Source organism: Poecile atricapillus, chromosome Z, assembly GCF_030490865.1.
Source record: "Poecile atricapillus isolate bPoeAtr1 chromosome Z, bPoeAtr1.hap1, whole genome shotgun sequence".
NCBI classification, from domain to species: domain Eukaryota; kingdom Metazoa; phylum Chordata; class Aves; order Passeriformes; family Paridae; genus Poecile; species Poecile atricapillus.
The window spans coordinates 8,168,687-8,192,443 of record NC_081289.1 but is presented as its reverse complement, the minus strand read 5'-3'; the positions used below and the strand labels follow the sequence as shown (position 1 = coordinate 8,192,443).

At 41.9% G+C, this 23,757-nt stretch overlaps 1 protein-coding gene across 1 annotated transcript in view; it reads right to left on the bottom strand.

The window, feature by feature from the left end:
- Positions 1–23,757, bottom strand: part of LOC131573274 (semaphorin-3D-like) — a 134,335-nt gene that overhangs the window by 73,592 nt on the left and 36,986 nt on the right. Inside the window, exons 2-3 of the mRNA XM_058827068.1 lie at positions 19,792–19,982; positions 1,467–1,627 (exon numbers count right to left, since the gene is read on the bottom strand). Of these exons, the coding sequence (XP_058683051.1) occupies positions 1,467–1,627; positions 19,792–19,906 (276 nt within the window). The 5' untranslated portion in view covers positions 19,907–19,982. The remainder of the gene's footprint in view (positions 1–1,466; positions 1,628–19,791; positions 19,983–23,757) is intronic.

Below are 23,757 nucleotides of genomic sequence, written 5' to 3'. Positions count from 1 at the left end.
AAGTTCTCCTGGCTCTGTCTGTGTTCTGCTCTTCTTGGAAAGCACACTGGCCATAATGATCAGTGGTGGTTTGGCCAAAGGGAAAATGTCACCAGCTTGGACTGAGAGGCAGCTCATGCAGGGTGCCACCACCTCCAGCAAGGTCTGGGCTCATAAAGCCCCACTGAGCATAATGGAAGGTGACAGCACTCAGCATCCCTCAGGAGGCAAGCAGCATCCCACAGAAACAGAAGTCAGCTTTTCACACAAACAAAACTTGCTTTCTTCAGAAAGCCTACACCAAAAATCAATTTGCAGTCTGAAAATTCGCAATTATAATTAGCAAGGCTGTTATTAACGCAATATCCTGAGGGGGTGGTGGATTTTGAGTCAATTATTGAGATGACAGAAGCAAGGTAAGTGCTTGATAAAGCATACCAGGAAAAAATTTCCTGAAATACTCAGAATCCGATTTTTATAAAAACTGGCATGTGCAGCATTGCTGAAGTCAGGATGAGGAACAAGATATTCTGCCTGGTACAGTATCTCTTCTATACAATGACAGCAAGTGTTGCTCTCAAACATGTGGGCAAAATAGTCTCTTGTTCCACCTGTTCAGCCCCTGCCTGCAATCACATTAATTCAGGGTCAGTTACCTCTTCAGAGCTGGCAGCAGAATGCAGTAATTTAAAACCCCCCTCTGGTGCCTAAAGAAAATACCAAACACAGCTGAGAATTCAAATTTTCTTCGTATCTTGAAGAAGCAGGAAACCAGTTTTCATATGTTCCTGTGCAAGCATCTGGTTCTCACTCATAGCAGTCAACTGTGCTTACCAAAGCTGCAGTTCACCATGTCTGCTAGAAATATTGAAGGCTAAATTGTCATCTTATTATCTCAAGTTAGCACATTGTCACCGGGCACAGGCAAGGGACTACTGCAGATCCCAGTGGAAGCATTTCCTATCACTAGTAATTCTAGATATTAACTGAAATGCTAAAATTGCCACTTACATTTTAATATAATTTAAACCATCCAAATTGCCTCTGCTCTGTTCAGTATTACAGTAAAGCAATCCCAGTGATGCCAGGAAGCAATGAAAGAGCTGTCTTCAGTTATTTCCTTCCAAATGCTTTTAAATGAGGAGGGTAACCATGACCAGAGGACTTGAACACTCTTAGCTACATTTTTCCTATTTGCTGATATTTTTATGCTATTTTCATGCACTGCAGGGCTCTTCCACATAGCTGATCTCTTGCAGGTCATCAGTCACACAGGACATCATATAGCATGAGAAATTCAACTGATTAAATGTAATACATATAACTGTGGGAGGTGAGATTATCAAATCTTGGTAAATTGCACAACGAAATCTGCAGTTACCCAGTGAAGAAATGAATAAATAAAAACACAAAACAAAAACAAACAAACAAGAAAGAATTTAACAAAATTTAATTTTGGAGATAAACTCCATGGAAAATGCACTGACCTTTTTTACATTTTTGTTTATATCAACCAAGTTGAGCAGGAAGATGTGGTCCTTTGCCCCAACGAGCAGCCGGCCCCTCTCCTCATCTAGCAGCAGGGTTCGAAAATCAAGCCCCTCTGTTGAGCCCAGGAATGGGATACAGCTGTTTGAAAGCAGCAAGTCTGTGGGAAAATGAAAAAAATCTTTATAATCAAAATGTTTATATATGACTCATCAGTGTCTTTTATAAATATATGCAACCAGCATGGAGTATACCAGTGAGATAAGTGCAGCCCTGGAGCATGCCTTTCCAGATTCATAATACAGTTCCTGTTAACTCTGGGGTGCTCTACTAGGTTTTTTTTACTTTCAAATTGGGTAATATTTACTTTCACAAAATATTTTTCTATGTAAAATTTTCTAAATAAATTATCAGTGTGGCATAAAACAATCAGAAATTCAACATAAATTAGAAACCATGAAAGACAGATCTCTGCAAAATGTGTGCTATATCTTTCCTTCATTCTAAGAAAACTAATTATGTTTATATTATTGTGTTCATGGATACATATGCTCAAGGATCAATACCTCATCATATTTGGCGCACCAAATGTAAAGCAGCAAAGAAGGTCAATGCCAGCCAACAATAATTAGGAGCAGGAAATAGTGGGTAGGGACATTTGAAGATCATCCAGTTCAACCCCCTCAGTATGAGGAGGAACATTTTTCACTAAATCAGCTTGGTCAAAGCCCCACCTAACATGGCCTTGAACACTTCCAGAGATGGGGCATCCACAATTTCTCTGGGCAACATGTGCCAGTTTCTCACCACTCTCATAATAGAAAATGTCTTTCTTATATCCAGTTTTTATCTACTCTCTTCCAGTTTAAAACTATTGCCCCTTGTCCTGTCACTAAAAGCTCTGGTAAAAAGTCCAAGCTCATCTTTTTTCACAAGCTGCCTTTATATATTTTAAAGCTGCAATAAGGTCTCCTCAGACCCTTCTTTTCTCCTGGTAGAACAACCCCAAACCTCTCAGCCTGTCCTCATATGGAAAGTGTTACAGCCCTCTGACCATTATCAGGGCTCTTCTCAAGATTAATTTCAAGGTTTGTGTCTTTCTTGAACTAGAAACTAGGGTGCCCCAGAATTTAATGTTGGACTGCAGGGTCTCACCAGAGCAGACTGAAGAGGCTGAATCCCCTCCCCCTACCTGCTGAACACACTTCTCGTGGGACAGCCCAGGGTACAGCTGGCTTTGAAGGCTGTGAGCACCCACTGCTGGCTCATACCCATTTTTTCATTCACCAGTATCCCCATGTCCTTGTCTGAAGGGCTGAAGGGCTGCGCCCAACCTATTGATCACACAATCCATTCATGATCCAGTCTGTGTTGATATCAAGGATTGCCCTGACCCATGTATAGGATCTTGCACTTGGTTTTGCTGAACTTCACATGGTTTACATGGGCCTCCTTCTCCAGCCAATCAAGGGATCATCAAAGATAATTTATTCCAATTCAATGAGGATAGTATAGTAAGGGGAACATCCAGTAGTAACACTTCTAAAATACCTATTAAAATCAAAAATTTGACACTAAAATTTACTGTGAATTAACAGCAGCTTCAACTCTCTTTTAAAAGGTAATTAAGAAAAAAAACAATGCTCTGTGAAACTAATGAAAGAATCTATAATGCTGCAAAAAAGCTAAAGGGCTGTAAAATAAAAATTCTGTAACATTCTGTCTAATGAATACTCTCTGGATGCAATCCTGGATGAGGACACAAACAACATATAGAAAAGAGCACAAGGATAGTTAAGTCTCGTTGGGTAGTCATTACTTTGGGGAAAAGAAAATAAACATGTGAATCAGTTCTTCCACAAGCAAACTCTCCAAGCTAAACTATTTGGACAGACAGAAAGAAATTCCTGTATTTAACTGAACATAAAATTAAGGGTATTTCCACCTTCCAGGCACTGGATGGACAATGTAGCATTCCTGCCAGAAAAGCCAGACTTACTGCAAAAGTTATTTGCACATCCTCATCATGATGAAAATTAGAGTCAGTGTTTTGGAGAAAAAGTCCTGAATGAAATAAAGGGAAAAAAAACCCCACCCAAACATTTTTCTCCAAGGTATCTCACAAACCATGTGAGAGGCAAGAAAAGATTAAGTTCTGGTGCTGGCTAATAAACAGCACTCTGTAAGGAAAAATATTTTATCATTACTAATCTGACTAACAGGAATATAGTTATGAAAATGATTTTTTGGCTGTCAAAAGTCTACTTAAGTTTGTGTGCATTTGTCTGGCTCAGTGCAGGTTGTTGTTAAGGTACAATCTGAAAACAAATTGTCATGCATTGCCACTCCTATTCCCCTAGGTGACATTTATTTGGCAGTACTTTGGAAAAAAAATCCTGCTTCACATTGAAAAATTATATTCAATGCTGGGCACTACACTGTTATACACGAGTACCGTCCTTTCATACATATTTTTTGTGAAGACAAAGATGTCAGGGTTTGTTTTCTAAACTAGTAACACTTTAAAAGATCTGTTTATTAATTGCCAGCAAGATCACTTAGGAGCAGCTTATGGTTAACATGGTGCTATAAAAAACTCAGTCCTCACCTGCAGGACACAAGCAATTAACATACAGAATATGAGGAAAAATTCCTCCCCATCTACAGCCACAGGAATTTGATCTAAGGAAGGATAAATTATATGCTTGTGCAAATACTCTAAAGCACTTTCCCTGCTTAAAGCCACAAAAAGCATGGACCTTTGCAGGAGTGTCAATGGCAAAAATACGTGGATTTGATTCTCCACATACGTGATGGACTAGGACTGCTCTCTACTTCCCTATTTCCTTATTTGAGGGGAATGATCTCTGAACAGACCACTCCAAATGGACATTTGTCCTCTGTTGTTTCACAGTTCCAGTATTTCTCAGTAAAAAACCCCACCTAGAACAGCTACAACAGTGCAGGAAAATGCTGCCTCATGACTGAAATACCCAAATGGGAATGAGCCCTGTCTGATGCCTTGTACAACCATTTATGTCACTACATCATAAGGAAAAAATCTGGAGAATATTCCAGATTGAAATGACAACACTGCACACTCCCTTTTTACTGACACAGATGACAACACAAGTTGCAAAGTGGTGAAAATCAGGTTTGGTCAGTTATTTACTATTGAAAACAGCTTGGAAATAAGACCCTGAGCATGACCATTGATAAGATTATAACTGTAACATGACCTAATAAAACCTCACATGTAAACATTAACAGAGGGTTGATTAAATTGCAGCCAAATTAATCATTGTTCTCACTCCATAAAACAACACAATCCTATCTTATGCGTTGAAATTTCCCTTCACAGTGAGACATATTTACTATCACCAAGGATATTACACTGGAAAAATTTACTGTGAAAAGCACATTTCCCATGATTTTCAAGCTTAGAGCAAGCTGTTGATTTGAATCACTGCATCTCTGAAGCCTGGCTAACACAGAACCAACATTCTCAAAAGGCACAGTAACAAAGTTAGTTACAGGGATGGTTTTCATGAGTACATGTTCAGCACTCAGTTTTATAGTCTCTATTTGCTGTTTTCCTCAAAATGAAAGAGTTTTTTTTCCAGCCTGGTGATTAAATAAGCATTTAGCTAACTCCCCTTCTGGGTTAGTATTTCACTGCTGAGTGGTAGAAGCTGGAATAGTGACTGCGATTTATTCATTTACCACAGTATCTTGGTTTACAACACCATGATCATTGCTTACTTAAAAAATCTCCAGCAGCAGAGCCACAGCAAAAAGTCTTCAAAAGTAAAAATTTTATTTTGTTCTGTGTTGAGGGTTAGGTGTTCTTTTTTTTGTTTGTTTTATTTTTGTGTTCTGGCCTGCCAGGGAATTTTTACCCATTATGTGCTGAGACAACCTAACTACCGGTACTTAGGGGTGCTCACAAAGGACAAAGAGTGGCCGGGCCCAGGGTGGCGGGGAAGGGGGCAGAAAAAGGAGGGTGGGGACAGTTTTTAGCTGGCTTTTCCTCGGCTTCGGGGAAGGACGTTCGTGTGCTGGGTCGCGGAGCTGCTGCTTCTCCTTCTCCCCTCTTTGTTGGTGGCCTCGCACCCCCTGTCCTGCCAGGCATCGCCGTGGAGCTGCTGATCTACCTCATTCACCAGCCCAGGATCTCATCTCATCCCTGCTGATACACCTCATTCACCAGCCCAGGATCTCAGCTCATCCCTGCTGCTCCACCTCATCCACCAGCCCAGGATCTCAGCTCATCCCTGCTGTTCCAGCTGACTGTTTCCTCGGAGCCCTGCAGGAGCACCGGGACTGACTGCCCGAGGGGGTTTGTGAAAACAAAGCCTCTCCTCCATCCCGTCTCAGCCGAGAAAGCTGTCCCGGGGTCCCTGGTTCTGTTTTCTTGTTATTGCTGTAGTTATTGTTGTTTGTTTGCCTGGTTATACTAGTAAAGAACTGTTATTCCTATCCCCAGATCTCTGTCTGAAAGCCCCCTTGATTTCAAAATTATAATAATTCGGAGGGAGGGGGGTCTACATTCTTTCATCCCAAGGGAGGCTCCTGCTCTCCCTAGCAGACACCTGTCTTCTAGAACCAAGACATTCTGATAATATGTATTTGCATCTATAAAACATGTTTAGACTTCTTAGCATCAAGTCATGTGTGGTGACCACGCTACCCTTCCTCAATTCCAGCATGGTGTAAGAATGCAGCAATGTGGAACCAACTTGGCTGAGACTCAGAATTTCCTTTGCGACCAATTACCAACTGTGCTGGTTTTAAGTGATATTTGGTGAGGAGGGAAGAAGCCACCCATGGAAATGATTTCTCTGAGAGAAGCTGCTAAGGGCTTCCTCTGTACCTGGAAAAAAACAGTGTCTGGCTAGCTCTGAAAATTGACAAACTATTAAACCATTTAGAAGGTAGTTCCGTCTCTGTGAGATTCACATTTTAAAGACAGGCAGGCCCAGGAAATCTCTCTCTTCCTTCTGGCCTTGAAGAGGTAACTGGGCACCGGTGGAGCCGGCCCCGCTCTGCCATGGCCCCTGCGGCCTGCTGGGGCTGGGCTGGGCCCCAGTGGCTCTCAGCCGGGGGCCAGGAGGGCGCAGGCCCCAGCCGAGGCTGGGCCGGGCAGCAGCTGTTAACATCTTGTCCACACTAAGCCCTTCCCCGCTGCCAGCCCATGCTGAACCGGGGTACGGCCCGATGGACCCTGGCAGCAGCTCCAGGCCGGGACAGACCCCTTCTCCATGGCCTGCATGGCCCCAGTGGCTGCTGGGCACAGGGAGGGGAAGCCATCAGCCTGCAGCTGAAATTGAACGAAGCAGGGGCTGGAGACCAGCCATGCGGCCACAGGGGCCACCACCATTCTGGCTGGGCCCCCTGAGATCTTGGTACAGCCCCAAGCACAGCCTGAAATCCATCACTGTGACTGCTTCGACCACTGCCTGGCAGAAACCATCTTGACAATCCGCAGGCCCTGGGCAAGGTATTAACTCTTTCACTGCACAGAGGAAACTTGCAAAATATTGATCCTCTCTCAAGTAAGAGAGAAGGAGAGAGTGAAGACATGTAGAAGACAATAAGAAGACACCAAGGTCAGTAAAGAAGAGTCAAATCCCAGATGGAAGGAGAATGAGGAGATGCCTTGATATTGGGCTAAAAGTTCTTTTGGTAAGGCCACGGAGATGGACTATGATACACTAGAATATCCCCTTTAATTCATGAGAAGGTATGGGGGCATAGAGTGTTCAAACTGTAGACACGAGCAGAGGCATCCATAATGAAGCAAAGCAGATGTTGAAGTAGCTGTGATTCCATGAGAAGCTTGAACAGACAGAGAGATAAGATTGATGAAGACCCTTTGCCCTCAGGGAGAGAAAAAGACCTCTGTTCCCAGAGATGAAGACGATCTCAGAGATAGATGAAGAGAACCTTTGCTTTTGAACAGCTCATCCTGAAAATAATACCCCATAAGTTGACATGGCCCATGAACTCAGCTGTGGGAAGGCTGTGAAAATGGGAGGAACTTCACAATTGCAGATTTTCTGGGCAGCTGCTATTCATGGAAATTTAAAAGCAAAAAGAGAACTATTTCTTGTGAAGAACTCTCCATGTTATGGTGAGAGAAGTTCCTCTCCCTACAAGAACTGATGAAAGACTATTGTAGATGTGGTAATTGATGGAAAATCCCAGGTTTTGTGTCTACATTGTCAGCTGGGAAAGAAAAGAGGTTGTGTAGAGGGGAGAAGTGTTTCTGAAGGTTTTATTTGGATTCTTGTTATTCTTTTAGGTCTGTTAATAAAATTTTCTTTATACTTTTTAAGCTTTAAGCCTGCTTTACCCTCCTCCTAATTCATATCTCAGCAGGAAATTAGTAAATAATTCTAGTACGTGCACTGCCAATTTTAGCCAGTGATAAACTCATTACACAGACTTATTTTAAAGACAAGCCACACCTAAATTAGCAGACATCTCAACCTCCTTCAAAACAGTTACACCTAAGGACACCTTTGAAGGACTCTGAAATTAAAGGCTTTATAATTTTCATATACAGCGAACGAAGATCGCATCCTTTTGCTTTAGGTAGAAGCAAGTCCTTTCTCATGTTGGAGAATACACATGAAGATTTACGTGGGCATTGTAGAAATTCTCAACCAAACTTCTGAGATAAGGAAAGTGTTTATAGTATGATTACAGCAATTTATCCAATTCCTAAGGTATTCTGAGTTTCAAATTGACGAGTTGACCCCAGATACATTGGTATGAAGGCAAAGAGAATAAATAATTCCAAACTAATATTAATCTCTACTATGCACAGCAAGAAGTAAATTATATTTTGTTTAGCTGCATTTCACCATGTGTGAAGCTGTGCATGCGAAGTGGCTCTCATTGCTATACAATATTATGAGGCCTGGTGGAAAAGGCAATATTCACAGAACAGTAGAGCCTCTCAGGATAACCAGGATACAGATAACCAGGAATAGAGAAAACATGTCCTTCTGTTGTCACAATTTTGTGTCAAAACCCTGGTTATAAGAAGCCAAAAAAGAACTATGTATTAAACCACATGTTTTGCAGTTAGGGACTTCTCTGTTCATCTTTTAGAACTGAAGTGTTCCCCAGGAGCCTGTAATAGTTGACTGTAAAGAGAACTTTTCCAAAGATTTCTAAAAGATTCAGGAATAGTCAGCTGCAAAATTTCAGGCACTTCAGGGCATTTTCATATCAAGCTTCAAGCTTTTCTATGGAAATGCTCAAAAGACAGCATACTTAATATATCAAACATCTTTGTTTGCAAAAATTGATTATTTCAGGAAGCAGTATAGGAAGGATGTTCTCTAAGATACAGAGGGTTAAATACAAAGAATGACACATTTCAGGCAATTTGAGAAACTTTTATCCTTTTATTAATACTTCCAACATAGATATCTAAATATTACTGAAAACCAAACAGATACAGCAGGATAGTTCAATCTCCTAAACTAAGAGTAACTTTGCAAAATAGTTATACACTGACAACACTAAAGGGCTTCGGGAAGGAATGCTAATGAACAAGTCCAATGGACTATTCTCCTAAGTTTCCGTCTCTGAGGTATTTCAAGCAACGTCTATCAGCTTCACTGTCTTCTGTGGGGATGTGTAGGTGGAGCCAGTTTCTGCCTTGTAGACTGAGGGAACAGCATCATTGTAACCGGCAGGTGAAGGGCAAGGCAACTCAGAGATGTGTGTCTGCACAAGGAATCCATGTGCTGCAGCATCTTCCTTCCACAGGAGCAGGAAAGCAGCTTCAGGATTGCCAGTGACAAATGCAACAACTGTGCAGTGTTCACGTGGCTGCCATCGGGTGTGAGCCCCCCCAGCACAGCTCTGTGCAATGAACTGCTCTCAGTGGCTGGAGAGCAGCATCCAGAGGCGAAATCGCAGCTGACCATAAGCTCGCATCGCCTCTCTGTGGGCAGCCGGATTTTGGGCCAGGTGCTCAAAGAGGTTGAGTGGCTCAACCCCTTGCATTGCTGGTGGCAAGCTGATCTCTGCAGGAAGCCTCTCGTTGCCAAGCACAAAGTGCTCCAGGCGTTTCAACTGCAGGCAGCGGCGCAGGTATGCCATGATGTCCCACAGCCGCCGCGCAAATTCCCTCCTGCTCCACCGGGACAGCGGTACAGTGGTCAGCACGTGCATGACCACAGTCTTCCAGGTAGAGCTGGAAAAACCTGTGCCACTCAGGATGCAGGTGAAGACCTGCAGACATTTCAGGTGCAAATTCTCACATGGCATCTGGCTGGCAACGTGATGGAAGAATTTTGCCTCTGCCACAGCGTATGTCTCAAGCCACGCTGTGCTTGCAATGAAGTTGGCCTCAGCAGGCTGGCTGCTCACAAAGATGCTGGAGCTGCCTTTCTGGGCCTCTGTGGGCTGGCTGACCACAAAGATGTCAGAGTCCCCTTGGCGCACCCCAAAGAGCATCTCCACCGTCAGGCTCTTCTTGCCTTTGCTCAGCTGGAATTGGCAGGACCGGCTGCAGGGCTGAAACACCAAGTGCCAGGAGTATGACTGAGGCACATGCAGCCAAGAGGACCTCACCAACTGGCGGAACCAGCGGGAGGTTTTCTCCACATCCAGGTAGGAGCCGGTGCAAAGTGTCTCTAGGAGGCTGCGCTTCCGCTTCCGCCGCAGCTCCTCCTGCGAGTGGTGCACGAAGCACAACAGCTGCTTGCCCAGCTGCTCCCTCTTGCACGTGCACACCAGCTCCACACGGACACTGAAGGTCCTTGCTGCCACCTGCCCTGCGCTGTTAAGCTCGGGGTGGAAGGCATGCCCCGGCGGGGGATTCAGTGGGATCAGAACCCGGTACACCCCATCCCACTCACGGGGACTCCAACCCTCAAAGGCACTGCCCACTCCAATGGCTTCCTGAGGCACCGGGTAGAAACTATTTCTCACGCTGTCCACAAAGACACGCGTGAAGCTTTCCATCAGCTCAGCTGTCACTGAGCGACCTCTCTCCAGGTCCTCCACAGGCCACTCTATGTGATCCACTAAAAGGATGCCTTGCGTATACCCAGCATCTCGGCCGTCTTCTCTGTCTTCAATTCCACGACTGCCGCTTTCTTCCTTGCCACCATCACTGCCTTCTTTTTCACTGGCAGCCACATTACCTTGTTCGTCTTCTTTTCTGTCCTTGTTCTTGTTTCCCTCCACATTTACACCACCCTGCTCTTCATCCTTGCTTCGATCATTATCATCTTCTTTTTCAATTTCCTTATTTTCTTTCTCAGTTGCAGGAAAACCACTATCATCAACTTCATTCCTACAATCAATTCCACTGCTATCTTCCTGCCCAGTCCAATCACTGCTTCTCTGTTCACTGGCATCACTGCTTTCCTGCACTTGCACATCCGCGTATTCTTCCTTTCCATCTACATTGTCTTCACCTTCATTTACATCTCTGTTGCCTGCCTTCATATTTCCACCATTGTTTTTTGCTTCATTTCCATCTCCTTCTTCTTCCTTTCCAGCGTCCTTGTCTTGCTCCACCTGCACATCCTTGTTTTCTCCTTCATTTGCTTCATATAGTCCTGTATTTCCAGCAACACTGCCAGGTTCTTCTTCATTTCCTTCAGCAGTATTGTCTCCTGGCACATTCTCATCACTCCATTCCTCATCTTTCTTTAAGTCATGGCCATTGTCACTCTTAACATCGCTGTCTTCCTTCCCCTTCACCTCATCATTGTCTTCAATGGCATCATCATTGTCTCTCTCATCTGAAGCCACAGGACTGTCTTCTGTGTCATTTCCACTGCCGTCATCGTCTGCCTCCACAGTCACGTCCAAGTTTTCCTCGCCTTCCCTTGAATCAACACTGTCTCCTTCCTGTTCTTTTCCTCTCTCATCTCTCAAGGTCTTGCAGGAGCTCTGGTCCTTGCTGCTGCTGCTGGCTTCACGGCTCCTTCTCCTGCAGCTAAACCACAGGCCCAAGAGGAGCAGGACTCCAGCAAGAACCCAGAATGGCCACTGCTGCAGAGCACCAAAGAGCACGGCTCCCCAGCCCTCATCCTGCTGCTCCGGGGGCCCCTGCTCCAGCTCCTGCAGCAGCCGAGCCATCTCGCGGTCCAGCAGCTCCTGACGCTCTTGCATTCGCCGGTGCGTGACCTCATCCAGCCCATCCCCAGCCGGCTGAGGGTACTGGATCAGGCTTTGCACGAGCACGAAGAGCAAGGATAATAAAGCCATGGTCTGCAGGAGGACACACAGAAGCTGTTCAGTGGGACCAGAATGGAGACAGACAGTGGGGGGCAGGAGCCGCAGGGATGTGAGGGCAGGAAGGAGAGGGCCCCGGCAGCTGGCAGGCGGCAAGGCCTGCATCGCTTCCCCACAAGCGCCGTGCCCCGAGCAAGGCGCTCCCGCCATGGGCTGGGCCCTGGATGCAGGGACAGAACTCATGCCCTGGGTGTCAGCGCTTCTGCCCCAGCCCAGCCCTCCTCCAGCCCTGTCCCCCCACGGCGTGTGCACTCACCGCTTGCCCAGGCTCTACTGGGGCAGCGGGGCTCGCTGGGGCCGTTTATAGCTGTCCCCATTGTGACACGACCCCTGTGCTGTCACAGAACCCAGAGCGCATCACAGGCCAGCCCCACCCGCCATCCCCAGCCCGGCTCAGGGAACTCATCATGGCCCTGGGCACCCAAAGCCCCAACAGACACCAAGTGCAGACCCATCACTTGGGAAACTGGCAACTCCAGAGCTTCTCTTTACAAAGCAGCCACAAGCGCCCTCCCACACAACCGTTGTCAAATATAAATTTGAGTGACAAGATCCATGGATGTTCTCAGCATTCAGGCATAGGCTTTTATTTAATACTGGAGGGGGACATTTTTTATTATCAGTATTTATACTTATTACTTTTGGGGTAGGATGTCAATAGGCTAATGTTTTGTTACAGATTGTCGTGGTTTTAAACTAGTAACTAAAAAATTACTTATTTCTTGCTGTGAGATATGGATTAGAACAAGAGCAAAACAGGCTTAAAACTTAAAAAGAATAAAGACAGTTTATTAACAAACTACAAGAATAAGAACACCAGAATAAACTTTCAGAAAACCCTTTTATCTCCCGCTACTTGACCATTTCTTTGTACACATGATAACATAGAGACAAAAAAACTTTAGAACTTTGGTGGTCAAAAACAGTCTCAATTCTTGCTAGAGTCTTTTCACCAGTCTTTGTAGAGAAACAGAAGTCTCTTTCTGCTAACTTATGGAGTTTTTCACAAGGAAACTATTTCTGTTATAGTTTCTATGGCTCTGATGTCAGCTGCCCTGAAATCTGTCATCAGATCTTCTCCTCTCATTTCACATCACTCTGAGGTGTGTATGGGCCATGAGTTTAGGGATGTCATTTTAAGGATGAATTATTCAAAGGCAAAAGTCTTCTTCATCAGTCTCTGTGAGCTTTCCTGGAAAGCAGTTTTCTCTTTGCCCCCCAAGGCTTCAAAATCTTCACTTTATCCAGTTCCAGCAACCCACAGTATCACAAGTACTCTCTCTTTTTCTCTCACCACTTTGAACACTCTATTCCTCCCAATACTCTCTTATGAATTAAAGGAGTCTTTTTTAAACTACTATTATCCATCTCCATAGCTTTAACAGAAAGATATTTCAGCTGTAGATCATCTCCTTATTCCCTCTTTCTTATTTAAACTTAACTCTTTTCTTCACTGTTTTTGGTGGTTCTATGATGCCTTTTTCATGTTGATTGTCTCTCTTTCTCTGTCTTTCTGAGAAAAAGGAGTAATCTGTACGTTTATCCAGGTAGTAAAAGAATTAAAAACTTTAAAAAAAAGCTGTAAGAGTTCATAGTGTCAGGTTTCAGTCCAGCAGCAGCAGTAACTGAGCAGCTCTGCTTTCTTTTCCTCCCCCCCCCCCGCCTTTCGTCCTCTAAGGCCTTATCCGGCCGAGGGAGAGGTGCGGGGGAAAGAGGAGGATACAACAGGGCCTTGTTACCTTCTCAAAAGCCAGAAACAAAAGAGGACAAGAGACCTCTGACTGTACATCTTAAGGGGGTGTTCACAGGTTGAATTCACTTTTTAATGGTCAGACCTGCTGTCAATTTTAGAAATGACTGATAATTGGTCAGGAGAAAAAACTCCCATCAGCCACCAGCAGCTTCAACTTCCTTAGCTCTCAAAACCACCTTAAAGGTAAAGCCACCCCATGACACAGATTTAGTGAGAAATTTTTCTGAAAGAAATCCAGGTTGCTTGGATGATACACAGGAAAGTTTACTACCATCCTAAAAAGGCCAAATAAGTTAATTACAAAATATCAGTGTGTTCAATAGCCTCTTAGCTCTCAAATTTTATGGTTCAACACCATGGAAAATTCTGGTTTAGCCAAGATTTTGTTCAGAAAGTAGAATGTCTGTTTTTTTCAAATTTGTGCACAGATGTACCTCTGTCATTCCCTCCATCTTCAAAACTGTCTCCCTTAAATAGAGTTAGCCAATCTCACTGACTGATAGAGGAACTTCTGTCTCTTTCTGCTCTTTGTGTATTTGTCTCCAAAGGACTGTGAGTACAGGAGAGATTATACTCCTCAGCCCTTCTTTGGGGAAATCATCTATAAATGAAACTGCAGAAATGGGGATGGAGGAAAGTGAAACAGGATGTCACTTGAGTACCTGCACAGTGATCACAGATGTCCACTGCTAGACAGACACTGATGTCAGGCAGATCATGCCCTCCCATCAGTGTGTAGGAGAATAATGTTGGGATTTCTGAAACTCTTCTGAATTGCATTTGCTTACCAGATGTTATTAGTAAAAGCAGTTAAAGAAAGAGTTTTGAACTCTCTTCTGAGCTGATGCCACTTATCATGTATCTTCCCTGCCTTCTTCTAGGGAACCTGTTTTTGATGTTGTCCCATCCTTCTTTTTACAAGGGAGCAAAAATTCTTTGCCGCGTATCACCCTTTCAGTTTTGTTTCCTCTCATCTTCCAAGATTTAATGAAGTGAACATTCAGCAGAGTAGTTTTGTATCTTTTGAACACAATTCTTTTATCCAATTGAGGCCCTTCTATGACCATGAAAAAACAAAAACTGTTGTGAGCTACAGTTTACACTTAAGGGGTTGATATGGGTCAGTTCTCCAAGGTTATTCTTAGTTCAACTGCTATGTAAACTGTTGATGTCAGTGACTGGAGGCTGCTCTCCAGGACATTATATATATGATAATTATATGACAGAAAATGCAACATATAGTTGGATCTGACCTTCAAGTTCACTAGTTTAAAAATGGAAAAAAAAAACGTCTGTAAGAAATTTGCTGGTTTTCCCAATATTAAATGCCTTCACATTTATATTTAGTTTACTGTATATGCAAGAGACTTTCCTTGCATGGTCACCAGTGGCCATCCATCGTCAAGCTCGGGTATATTTTAAGTCTCAATGATCACTGCCTCCAGAAAGCATTTTTGAGACAAAACAGGCAAAATCTTTTGTGTAACTATACAACCATCCAGTACTAGGATCTTCACTCTCACATAAACACTTCATGTTTTTCTGCCAAGGAATCTGAGATAGATTTTTCTGAGAAATAACAAACCATCAAAAATTAAATAACAAACAAGGGGAAAACACCACTTCCTCACTCAGGACATTTTCCTTGATTTTCGTAAGCATTCAGGTTTACAGCTGCTGCCACTACCACAAGAGCAGGTTTTTTTTTTCTGGTTTTACTTTCTCTTCACACAGCACAGCTGCAAAATGCAAACTCATTTCTAGGCTCTCTTCTACATCACCAGTTTACCACATTCCAACCAGACATAGTTGTGCAACACCCCATCAGGGTACTGGGATTACTGCAGTGTCACAGACAGTTTAAGTGAGGCTCAAGGAGCTGTACAATTTTAACTATGTTTTATATGTATAATTAAATGATGAATGACATGGAAATAAGCCAGCTGTATTGAAACTCAACAAACTAACTGGTCTGATGCAACAGTTAAACATCTCATCAGTTATAAAATTAAACAGGTTTAAAGCAAAAACAATATAGGGAACAGAATGCCTGACATTGTAAAGCAGCATGTTCAAAGGACCATTTTTGAACATTAAACAAGTGTACTCATCCAGTCAGAATCTCAAAAGAATTCCTGGCACCAAAATATTCTCTGTTTGCTTTTTCACCATGTTTACAGAATGGATCACTCTTAGGGGGAAGAAAATCCTGTGTGCAAAGCACTGCATGAACCTAAACAATCCTTAAAATGTGGCTAATTTCCATGTAGAGCTGATGATTTAGCACTGTCATCCTTCAGCAGAGGAGAAAGAACTGCCTGTCTTTAGTTTACTTATGTAAGATGAAAAAAGTGAAGAGTGTGAATTTGATCTTGCTTCAATTTACTTCAGTGGCCAGACTCTTGCCATGACTCCAGTGGGAGTGAAACTGCATCTAAATTCATTCAATGTGGAGAAAAACAAATCAGCTGAGAATAATGCCCTTGTTTATTAGATTTAAATTACTACTACAGTTGTTTTTAACAGTGCTAAGTAAATCCTGTTTTAAAAGACAAAGGTTGCCTTCAGTCGTGCTTTTTCCCATGTACTGTGTCACAATGCAGGATTCCTGGTCCTCTGACCAAGTCCCTGCTGTTCACAGCAAGCATGGCTTGCTCTGGGCCATGGCCACATTCCCACATGGGAATGATAGATGTTTGTGGATGTCACTGATGACAGCATCAAAGTCTGGGCTGGGGCATACCCCTGAGCCAATAAACCAGGTTGCACACTTTTGTAAAATGAATGCATTCATTGAGAACAAAGACTACACTTACTAAGATGTCCATGAAAAGCAGCAAAGTAAATCAAATCAGTAGGGTTAAATTTGCAATTATGAATCTGCAATTCTGCAGGGAAATTTTAGGATACACACAAATTGAAAAAAGTTTGGGTTTTTTTTTCCTTTTCCTTAGAAGGCAAACAACCTTCTGGTTTGACTATTCTCTACCCTATAAAGTAGAACCTAGAGAAACACGTAGAAAATATGTTTGGAAGAACCGCTCAATAAAAAATATTATTACTCAGAAGATAGAAACGAGACTGTCTACACTGTATGAATTAAACATATATGAATTAGGACACAGAGCCTTCCATCCTTTAGTAACAAAACTGATGCTGTCCTGAAAATGACATTAATGAATGAGACTAGTATATGAAAACTTTCTGCATTTTCTCTAGAGCTTGGAATGAGGATGTTAAATGAGGCAGCAGACAACAAGGATGTGCTGCTTATGGAAGCTGAATGTCACTTCTGAGCTTGAGGAGTTCTAGAGATTGTATGAAGGTCATAGGTTATCTCCAGCTGCATGAAAATGAGTGATAAATACAGTTTCTCTTAGATTGAAAGCGGTGCTAGACAAAGAGTATTAAAATATGGAATATTACTCAAAAATCATCCCTTGGTTTTCTAAAGATGGAAATCTGCTATTAGAAGACAGTTTGTTACCTCCTCCATATACTAAAGCTATAACATAACCATAAAAGCACCTCAAACTTGTAGGAGTATCTCAGATACACAGATTAAGTAAGATCTATGCAGTGAGAGCACCCTAAAAGCATCACAAGAACAGTGACAATTTCTGGGATAGTAATGACATGAACCAATATCTAAAAGTCAAGTCAAGTGAAGAAGATAATTTTTCAACTAATGTATCTAGGAAAATGTGGGAATAAAGGATGACATGTATGATTAAAGCTCATAGTGTATTATATTAACACAGGTGCATAATGTATGAATTTGATTTTGTATTACAACATATTTCAACTGAATTGTGTGTAGTTTTAGTTTTATACATGCATGATTTTTTAGAATATTTTTTAGAATTTGTAGAATTTTTTTAGAATTTACAATTTTTTTATATTTTTAGACTGGGGCAAACAATAAAGGAAATCCATTGTATAACATTGCATTGATCCTCATATTACCCACTTGAATATCTCAACATTTCCAGCACAGATTCCCACTCCTTAAGATGAAAACCCAAAGACGATGAAAACCTATAACGGCCATTAAGAGAAGGTCTAAAATTTTAATTGCTGTCTGAACACAAAAAAGAGCTGTGACATGCTGTGGTTTATTGAGGCACTCCCACAGTTATAGACACATCTTTAACTACCCCACCCTCTCCCTCTTCCCCCATCCACCACTGACTGATGCAGCTGGGAGATTCAGTAACTGCAGAGCAAAAGCCTGTTTACTTTCAGCTCTCCTGCCCCAGCAAATGCCTAGCTCTTCTGGGAAGATGGACCTATGCCATAAACACAGTGCACCATGAAGGGAATGAAACCTTCCTTCCAAAGACGTGTGTGACCAGGTTTTTGGAACTGCCTGATGTGGCCAGTTTTCATCTGTTTTCCATAAAGAAGGGCAAGAACCATGTATTCTCCTCCTCATGATATTTCAAGTCTTAATTCCAAAGAACAGAGATGCCAGGACTTGTCAGTGACATGACTAACAATTTTATGAGAACTGGCAAGATAGTTCATGTCTCCTACATCTTACTCACACAAACCTTGGAATTATTTTGTCTGAAACACTTGGGGGAAGGAAAGAAGACTTAATTCTGACAACTTTATTAAATATTCAGTACATCTGACATCCTCTTATCAACAACAAAAATACGGTTTAATTATGATAAGCCATATTGGAATCATTTATAATACGTAAGTGTGAAAAAACAGCAGTAATTTTTTCTTGTTCCATGTGGAAAAATACACACCACCTTCCATCCCCCCAAAAAAGTAAGAAAAGGCACAATAAATTCTCATAATTCTCTTGCTTCTGGCTTTTCAGTTCTATCACAGCTCTCCAAATTAAGATTTATGCGCTATTTTGCATCAGTATCAGTTGTTGATTTTCCCCCCTACAGGGATATAGGTGGATAAGTTTGGACAGGAAACAGTATCCCTCAAGCCAAACTGAAAGGTTTATAAAGTTGCTAATAAAAGTTTGGGTCAGGGTTTAAATATCAATCATCTGCTCATTGTCTTTTTAAACGAGCTCAGGCATTTTCCCAACCACTCCCAGCAGGTCTCTGCCACTATTTTAGACTAAGATTTTAGCCTTTTTTTTTTTCCCTGTGTTGACCTCAATAATTTTTCTTTCTCCCCCTCTTTACCTGCCAAATGCATCCATCAGGATTTTGCCAAAGGCTATCTGCTTTTGAAGTTGAGAGAAATTCACTAATCGTGAGTGTCAAATCCACAATAAATGCCATTGCCATATGGTATATGCTGCTTTTGGGAATTATCTCAAAAGGCTAGCTGTGAGAAGGCTGGCTGTATGTTAGGAAGGTTTTACTGCTAACTTTCATAACTCATGTCAGGTCTTTTCAGTTTCTGTATTCATTGGCTACAGTGAGTGCAACTGTTTCCTGAATTTATAAAAATGTTGTCAAGATCCCTTGATCTTGCTTCCTCCGTCTCTCTTACACAAACACATCCAAGCACATCTATACACACTGGAATAGCATGCACAGTGGCATGCAAATCTAGCAAAAGAGAAGCTTGTAAATAAATAGCATGTCATTCTGCTTACTCAATAAATTCCTCTGGGTGTTAAAATCATGATAAACATATCATAAGCCCCGATGAAGGCTTTACAGCCTGTCCCATCACACCATCCTGAGTGCAATTCTGCAACGTATAGGAAGACATGAAGTTTGAAAAATGGAGCAGAAATAGCTCCCATAAGGGAAGGGTGCTGACAGTTGAAACATAACTAACTGGAGAGTATTTCTTTTAGCTGAAGAAGACAGCATCAGTGACACATCTCTGTGCCTGTGGAGGCATACTGTACATTCAAAGCAACAAGTAATCTACCTCCTTTAAAAAACTGTCCATTAGTACATAAATATATCTGTGTTGAAATCCCTCAGATGGTGCCATTCTCAGCAAGAACTACACACAAGACTAAGAAATTCCACAGAGAAACACACTCTTGTGATCCAAAGAGGCAAGGAGAAAGAAAACCACATATGAAGAATTTAACATTCCAACGTAGTGATAGAAAAAGAATTACAAAAATAAAATAAAACACAAACAAATAAACAAAATAAAATAATAATAAAAAAACCAACACAACAAAAAAACCCCACAATTTAATACTGTCCCTAGGCAGAATTCGTTCGTCCTTAAGGTTTCTATTATGTATTTCTGGGACAGTGTTTTGCTTTCCTGGTAAGTAATACAAATGAACTGCTGGCAACATCACATCAAAACAAAAGGGACAGAATCAGAAAAAATACTGAAAAGTTTACCTTTATAGGAAAGCTTCAGTCTTGGGATATTTTGTTTTGATGTTCCAGTGACTGGAAGGAACAGCATTACTAAAGACATCAGGCCGCAGGCATGTGGCACTTGCAAAGCTCTCATTCTGCTCTCTTCTTCTGTATCTTCTTTTGCACGATGGTGAAATATTGCCCCACTTTTCAAACAACCCAACTTTTATCTGGAAGAAAAAAAGGAAAACATCTGTGAACCTGCATTACTGCATAAATAATAACTCTGTAAGCAAGCCAAACCTATCTTTAAAGAGCAGCTCATTTAATTTCTTTGCTACAAAACTATTTTTTCCTCTTGTACAAGTAAAAATGTTTTGTTTCTTTAATATTAAATTTATACATTTTGACATTGGAAAAATATGTAAACTTTTCAAACACCAGTGGGTAGCACAGCTAAAGTTTAATTATTAATTAAATTAATGAAGTATCCACAAAAAGAACATTTGCCATTCAAAAGTGACCATGCAACTTGTTAGTTCATACCAGTCCACTGGATATCTTAATGTTTTCTAACTCTTTTTATCTCAGTACAACAGCTATTTTATGTTTATGCTATGACTAGAATGAACTGTCTCAGATGCCATGGGGGTACAAGCAGAGTTAACAATGAGCACATACCCATCAAAACTTTCATAAATAAACCAAGAAAATTGGATAGAACAAACAGTTATGTTTAGTTTTAATAAGAAAAAAAAGTCAATGAGGATGATGGATTTAAAAGCATTTTCAGTATGATATTTCCAGCAGAATAACTGCCTCAACTCATCCACCAAAATGTCCTATAAACTTTAATGAGTGTTTCAGGCTGGGGTCAATAGGCTGATATGAGATTTTGCTAGCAAACTGTGCAACTAAGCCAGCTTTGCAGCACTTTTCACTTAATAAGTGTCATTCATGTTCCATAAATCTTGAAGTGTTTTACAAATGAAAGCAATTATCACTGTCCTTATTTTCCCTATGCAAAAACAGAACCATAAAGCTCCAGTGAACCTACTTCCTCAAGGTCACACAGCTAGCAAAGTAGTTGAAAAGAAAACAGCAACAGCAATCTTGGTGTCCTTTGTACCCAACTATCAAGGATCTCTTTTGCCCAATAACTACACTTTTTCACATGAAATTATTTGAAATGGCATCTTGAGTTCTGAAGGCAAAACTTGATGGTAAATGAATCACAGAGATCAGAGTATGAAAATATTTGTAAGATCAAATCCTTCCTCCTGCAAGTGCATGATGCTAGAGGTCAAGGGAGATGGCTGGTGAAATGACAAATATCAGTGTTTGAGTAATGCTGTAAAACCAAGGAGTAAAAAGTGTTATGGTTAGTTGAGAGATTAATGGCTCATGACTTGCCATGAAAATTCTTTTCTGAAAGGTACTGAAACTGCCTGATTGAAAGAGCAATCCTAGTGCCTACATCAGCCAGCATTTGCACAGACATCAAAGAAGAGGTTCCTTACGAGCCCATGAGAAATGCAGTGCAGCTTGTGGCCACTGGCTCAGGCAACTCTGTGAGCTAAAGCAGCACCCAGAACCAATCCAGCACCTCCTGATGCAGGCAGTTCATCTTTCCTGGCATGAAAGGATGGAAACAGTTCTCTCTGAAAGAGGAAATCTCTCTCAGATGAAACTTGTGCTTTCTGAGCCTCCAGACCTTCTTTCAATAGTAAAAGACAGGGAAGTGTGCAAGAAGAGCACAATGGTGAAAGATAAAAGAGGGGAACAATTTGTAAAATGCCCAAAGCGTAGCTCCTATTGCCAAACACCGAGCTTCTTTCTTCTCAGTCTTCTCTTCAACACCCACATTCAGTTTCTGAATGCACTACTCCTGGCCAAGTGTGAGTACATGTTCATGAGATGACATGGAGAGAAAAGAGACAAACGTTAAATGCCTGTTTCATCTTTCCCTTCCCTTTATTACAGTATGAGATCCTAAGAGAAGACCCTTACTTCTGTGCCAACACGTCTGAGGGTGCACCACAATGGACAGATGTGGATTAGACTATCCCAGGGTTAAATTGCCTTTAAGAAATTTATTTAGGGGGAAGAAGGGGAAAAGAAGGGGAGGTGAGGAGGGGGAAGAATATATCAAGATGAGACATCAGCCCTGTTCATCTTCAGCAGGATGATAGTGACAAACCTTACTTCAAAAAGAAGCAATTAAGAGGGAGCCCGTCCCACTGCAAGTATGTTGAGAAGTCATGGCCCGAAGGTCTGGGCCCCAGCCAACAGGGAATTCACCAAAGGATTTGGGGCTCATTTTTTTGAGGCAAGTTACTGTGAAGAATCAAGACTAAATTTGACTAAAAAAAAACGTTGTGTCAATACACTGTCATTTGCAGAACTGATTGAGAATCAGCACCAAACTTGGGCCTTTGGCCATAGCTCACAACATCACTTTTTCACTTATACTTTTTTTCACTAATGGGAACCTTCCTCTTTTTTAATTTTTTTCTTTTTTGTTGGAGTTTTTTTCCCATTTCCCTTTTATTTGAATAATGTCTGTGAAAAACCATTTGCTTTCACAAGGCGGTTAGTTTACACTGGAGGCAGCTGCTCTGTGAGCTCGAGCCAACCCTGTCCTGTCTTTAGATTCATTGCAATCTGGCCAGATTGTCACATATATTTTTAGTTTATGATGATCCTCTAATACAATTCCAGCTTCCACACAGAGTCCTTCCAACAGTCTAGCTCAGGTTAATGAACTTCAGGCCAACTAACTTGACATTAATCTTCAGAGGATATCCTTCCTCTCTGTAACATATGCAATGTCAATCAGTGTCCTGTGCTGAAAAGACCCACAGTCACACTGATCAGAATAAAGCAGTCCCATAAGCAGAAATAAAACATAAAACCCAAAAGCAAATTTGACTCCCGCATTCTTTCTTCCACTCAAAAGTAACAAGAATTTGGTCAGAGAAAAAAATTACTGGTTTGTTTAGTCCTTTGATACTTCAGCTAAGGACCAACACATTCTAAAACTTCCTCACTATGAACAGATCCAAAATAAATGAGGAAAAAGAGTCTGAAAAGAAAAATGCTGAGGCTAAAGCTGCTTTCCCACCTTGGCTTCAGCTAGGAAATAGCACTGCACTGTGTTAATTATCACCTGCAGGACCGAGCAGGGAAGGAAGCCATGCATACACCTCGCTGAAACAGGGGCATTTCCAGTGGAATAAAGGAGCTTTTATTTGCCCCATGTAGGGGCGGGAGGCACAAGGCTGAGGAGGGGCTGAACAGCCTGGCTCCATCCTGCTAGGACCTCCCAGCGGGGCCCATAAATTCGGAATGGGCTGTGGGTTACACTGCCAAAAGACAGAAAGTTGAACTGCTGGTGCCCTGCCATCCTGACTGGCACATGCGTGATGTCCCATCCCTGAAACGAGGTGTCACCTCCCTGCAATCGGTCACATTTAGTGGAGCCCATAAAAAAGATTACTCCGAAGCTACTGTCTGAAACAAGAAAACCTGGAGCCAATTTACTAAACATAATTTATTCCAGGCCCTTTGTGGCAATAAACAGAGCTCTTCAGCCTTCTCAAACACACAGACAGTAAGGAGCTCTGTGCTTATGGGAGCTTTTGCAGATCCTTCAGCTCAAACCTATCTAAATGCAAAATCTTGCATGCACAAATACTGAGTAGTTTCCGACTTCTCCTGGCGTCACAAAGTCCAGAGCTGAAACGACTGTGACCCATCCGCAAACACACTTTTTAAACTGTATTCATGAAACTCTCAGTTAATTCTGTTAAAAAAGCCTTTATGGAATTGGAGGAGAATTCAAAACCTGTTTCCAGCACTAGTTTTCCAAGGTCATTTTAAAATTCAGCATTTTATATTCCAATAAAGAGTTATGGCTTGGTTTTAGTGAATCTAATAGCAATGCTGCAAATTGTGACAACTGAAAATATAGACCAACCTAGTCACTATAAGCTTATAAATTCA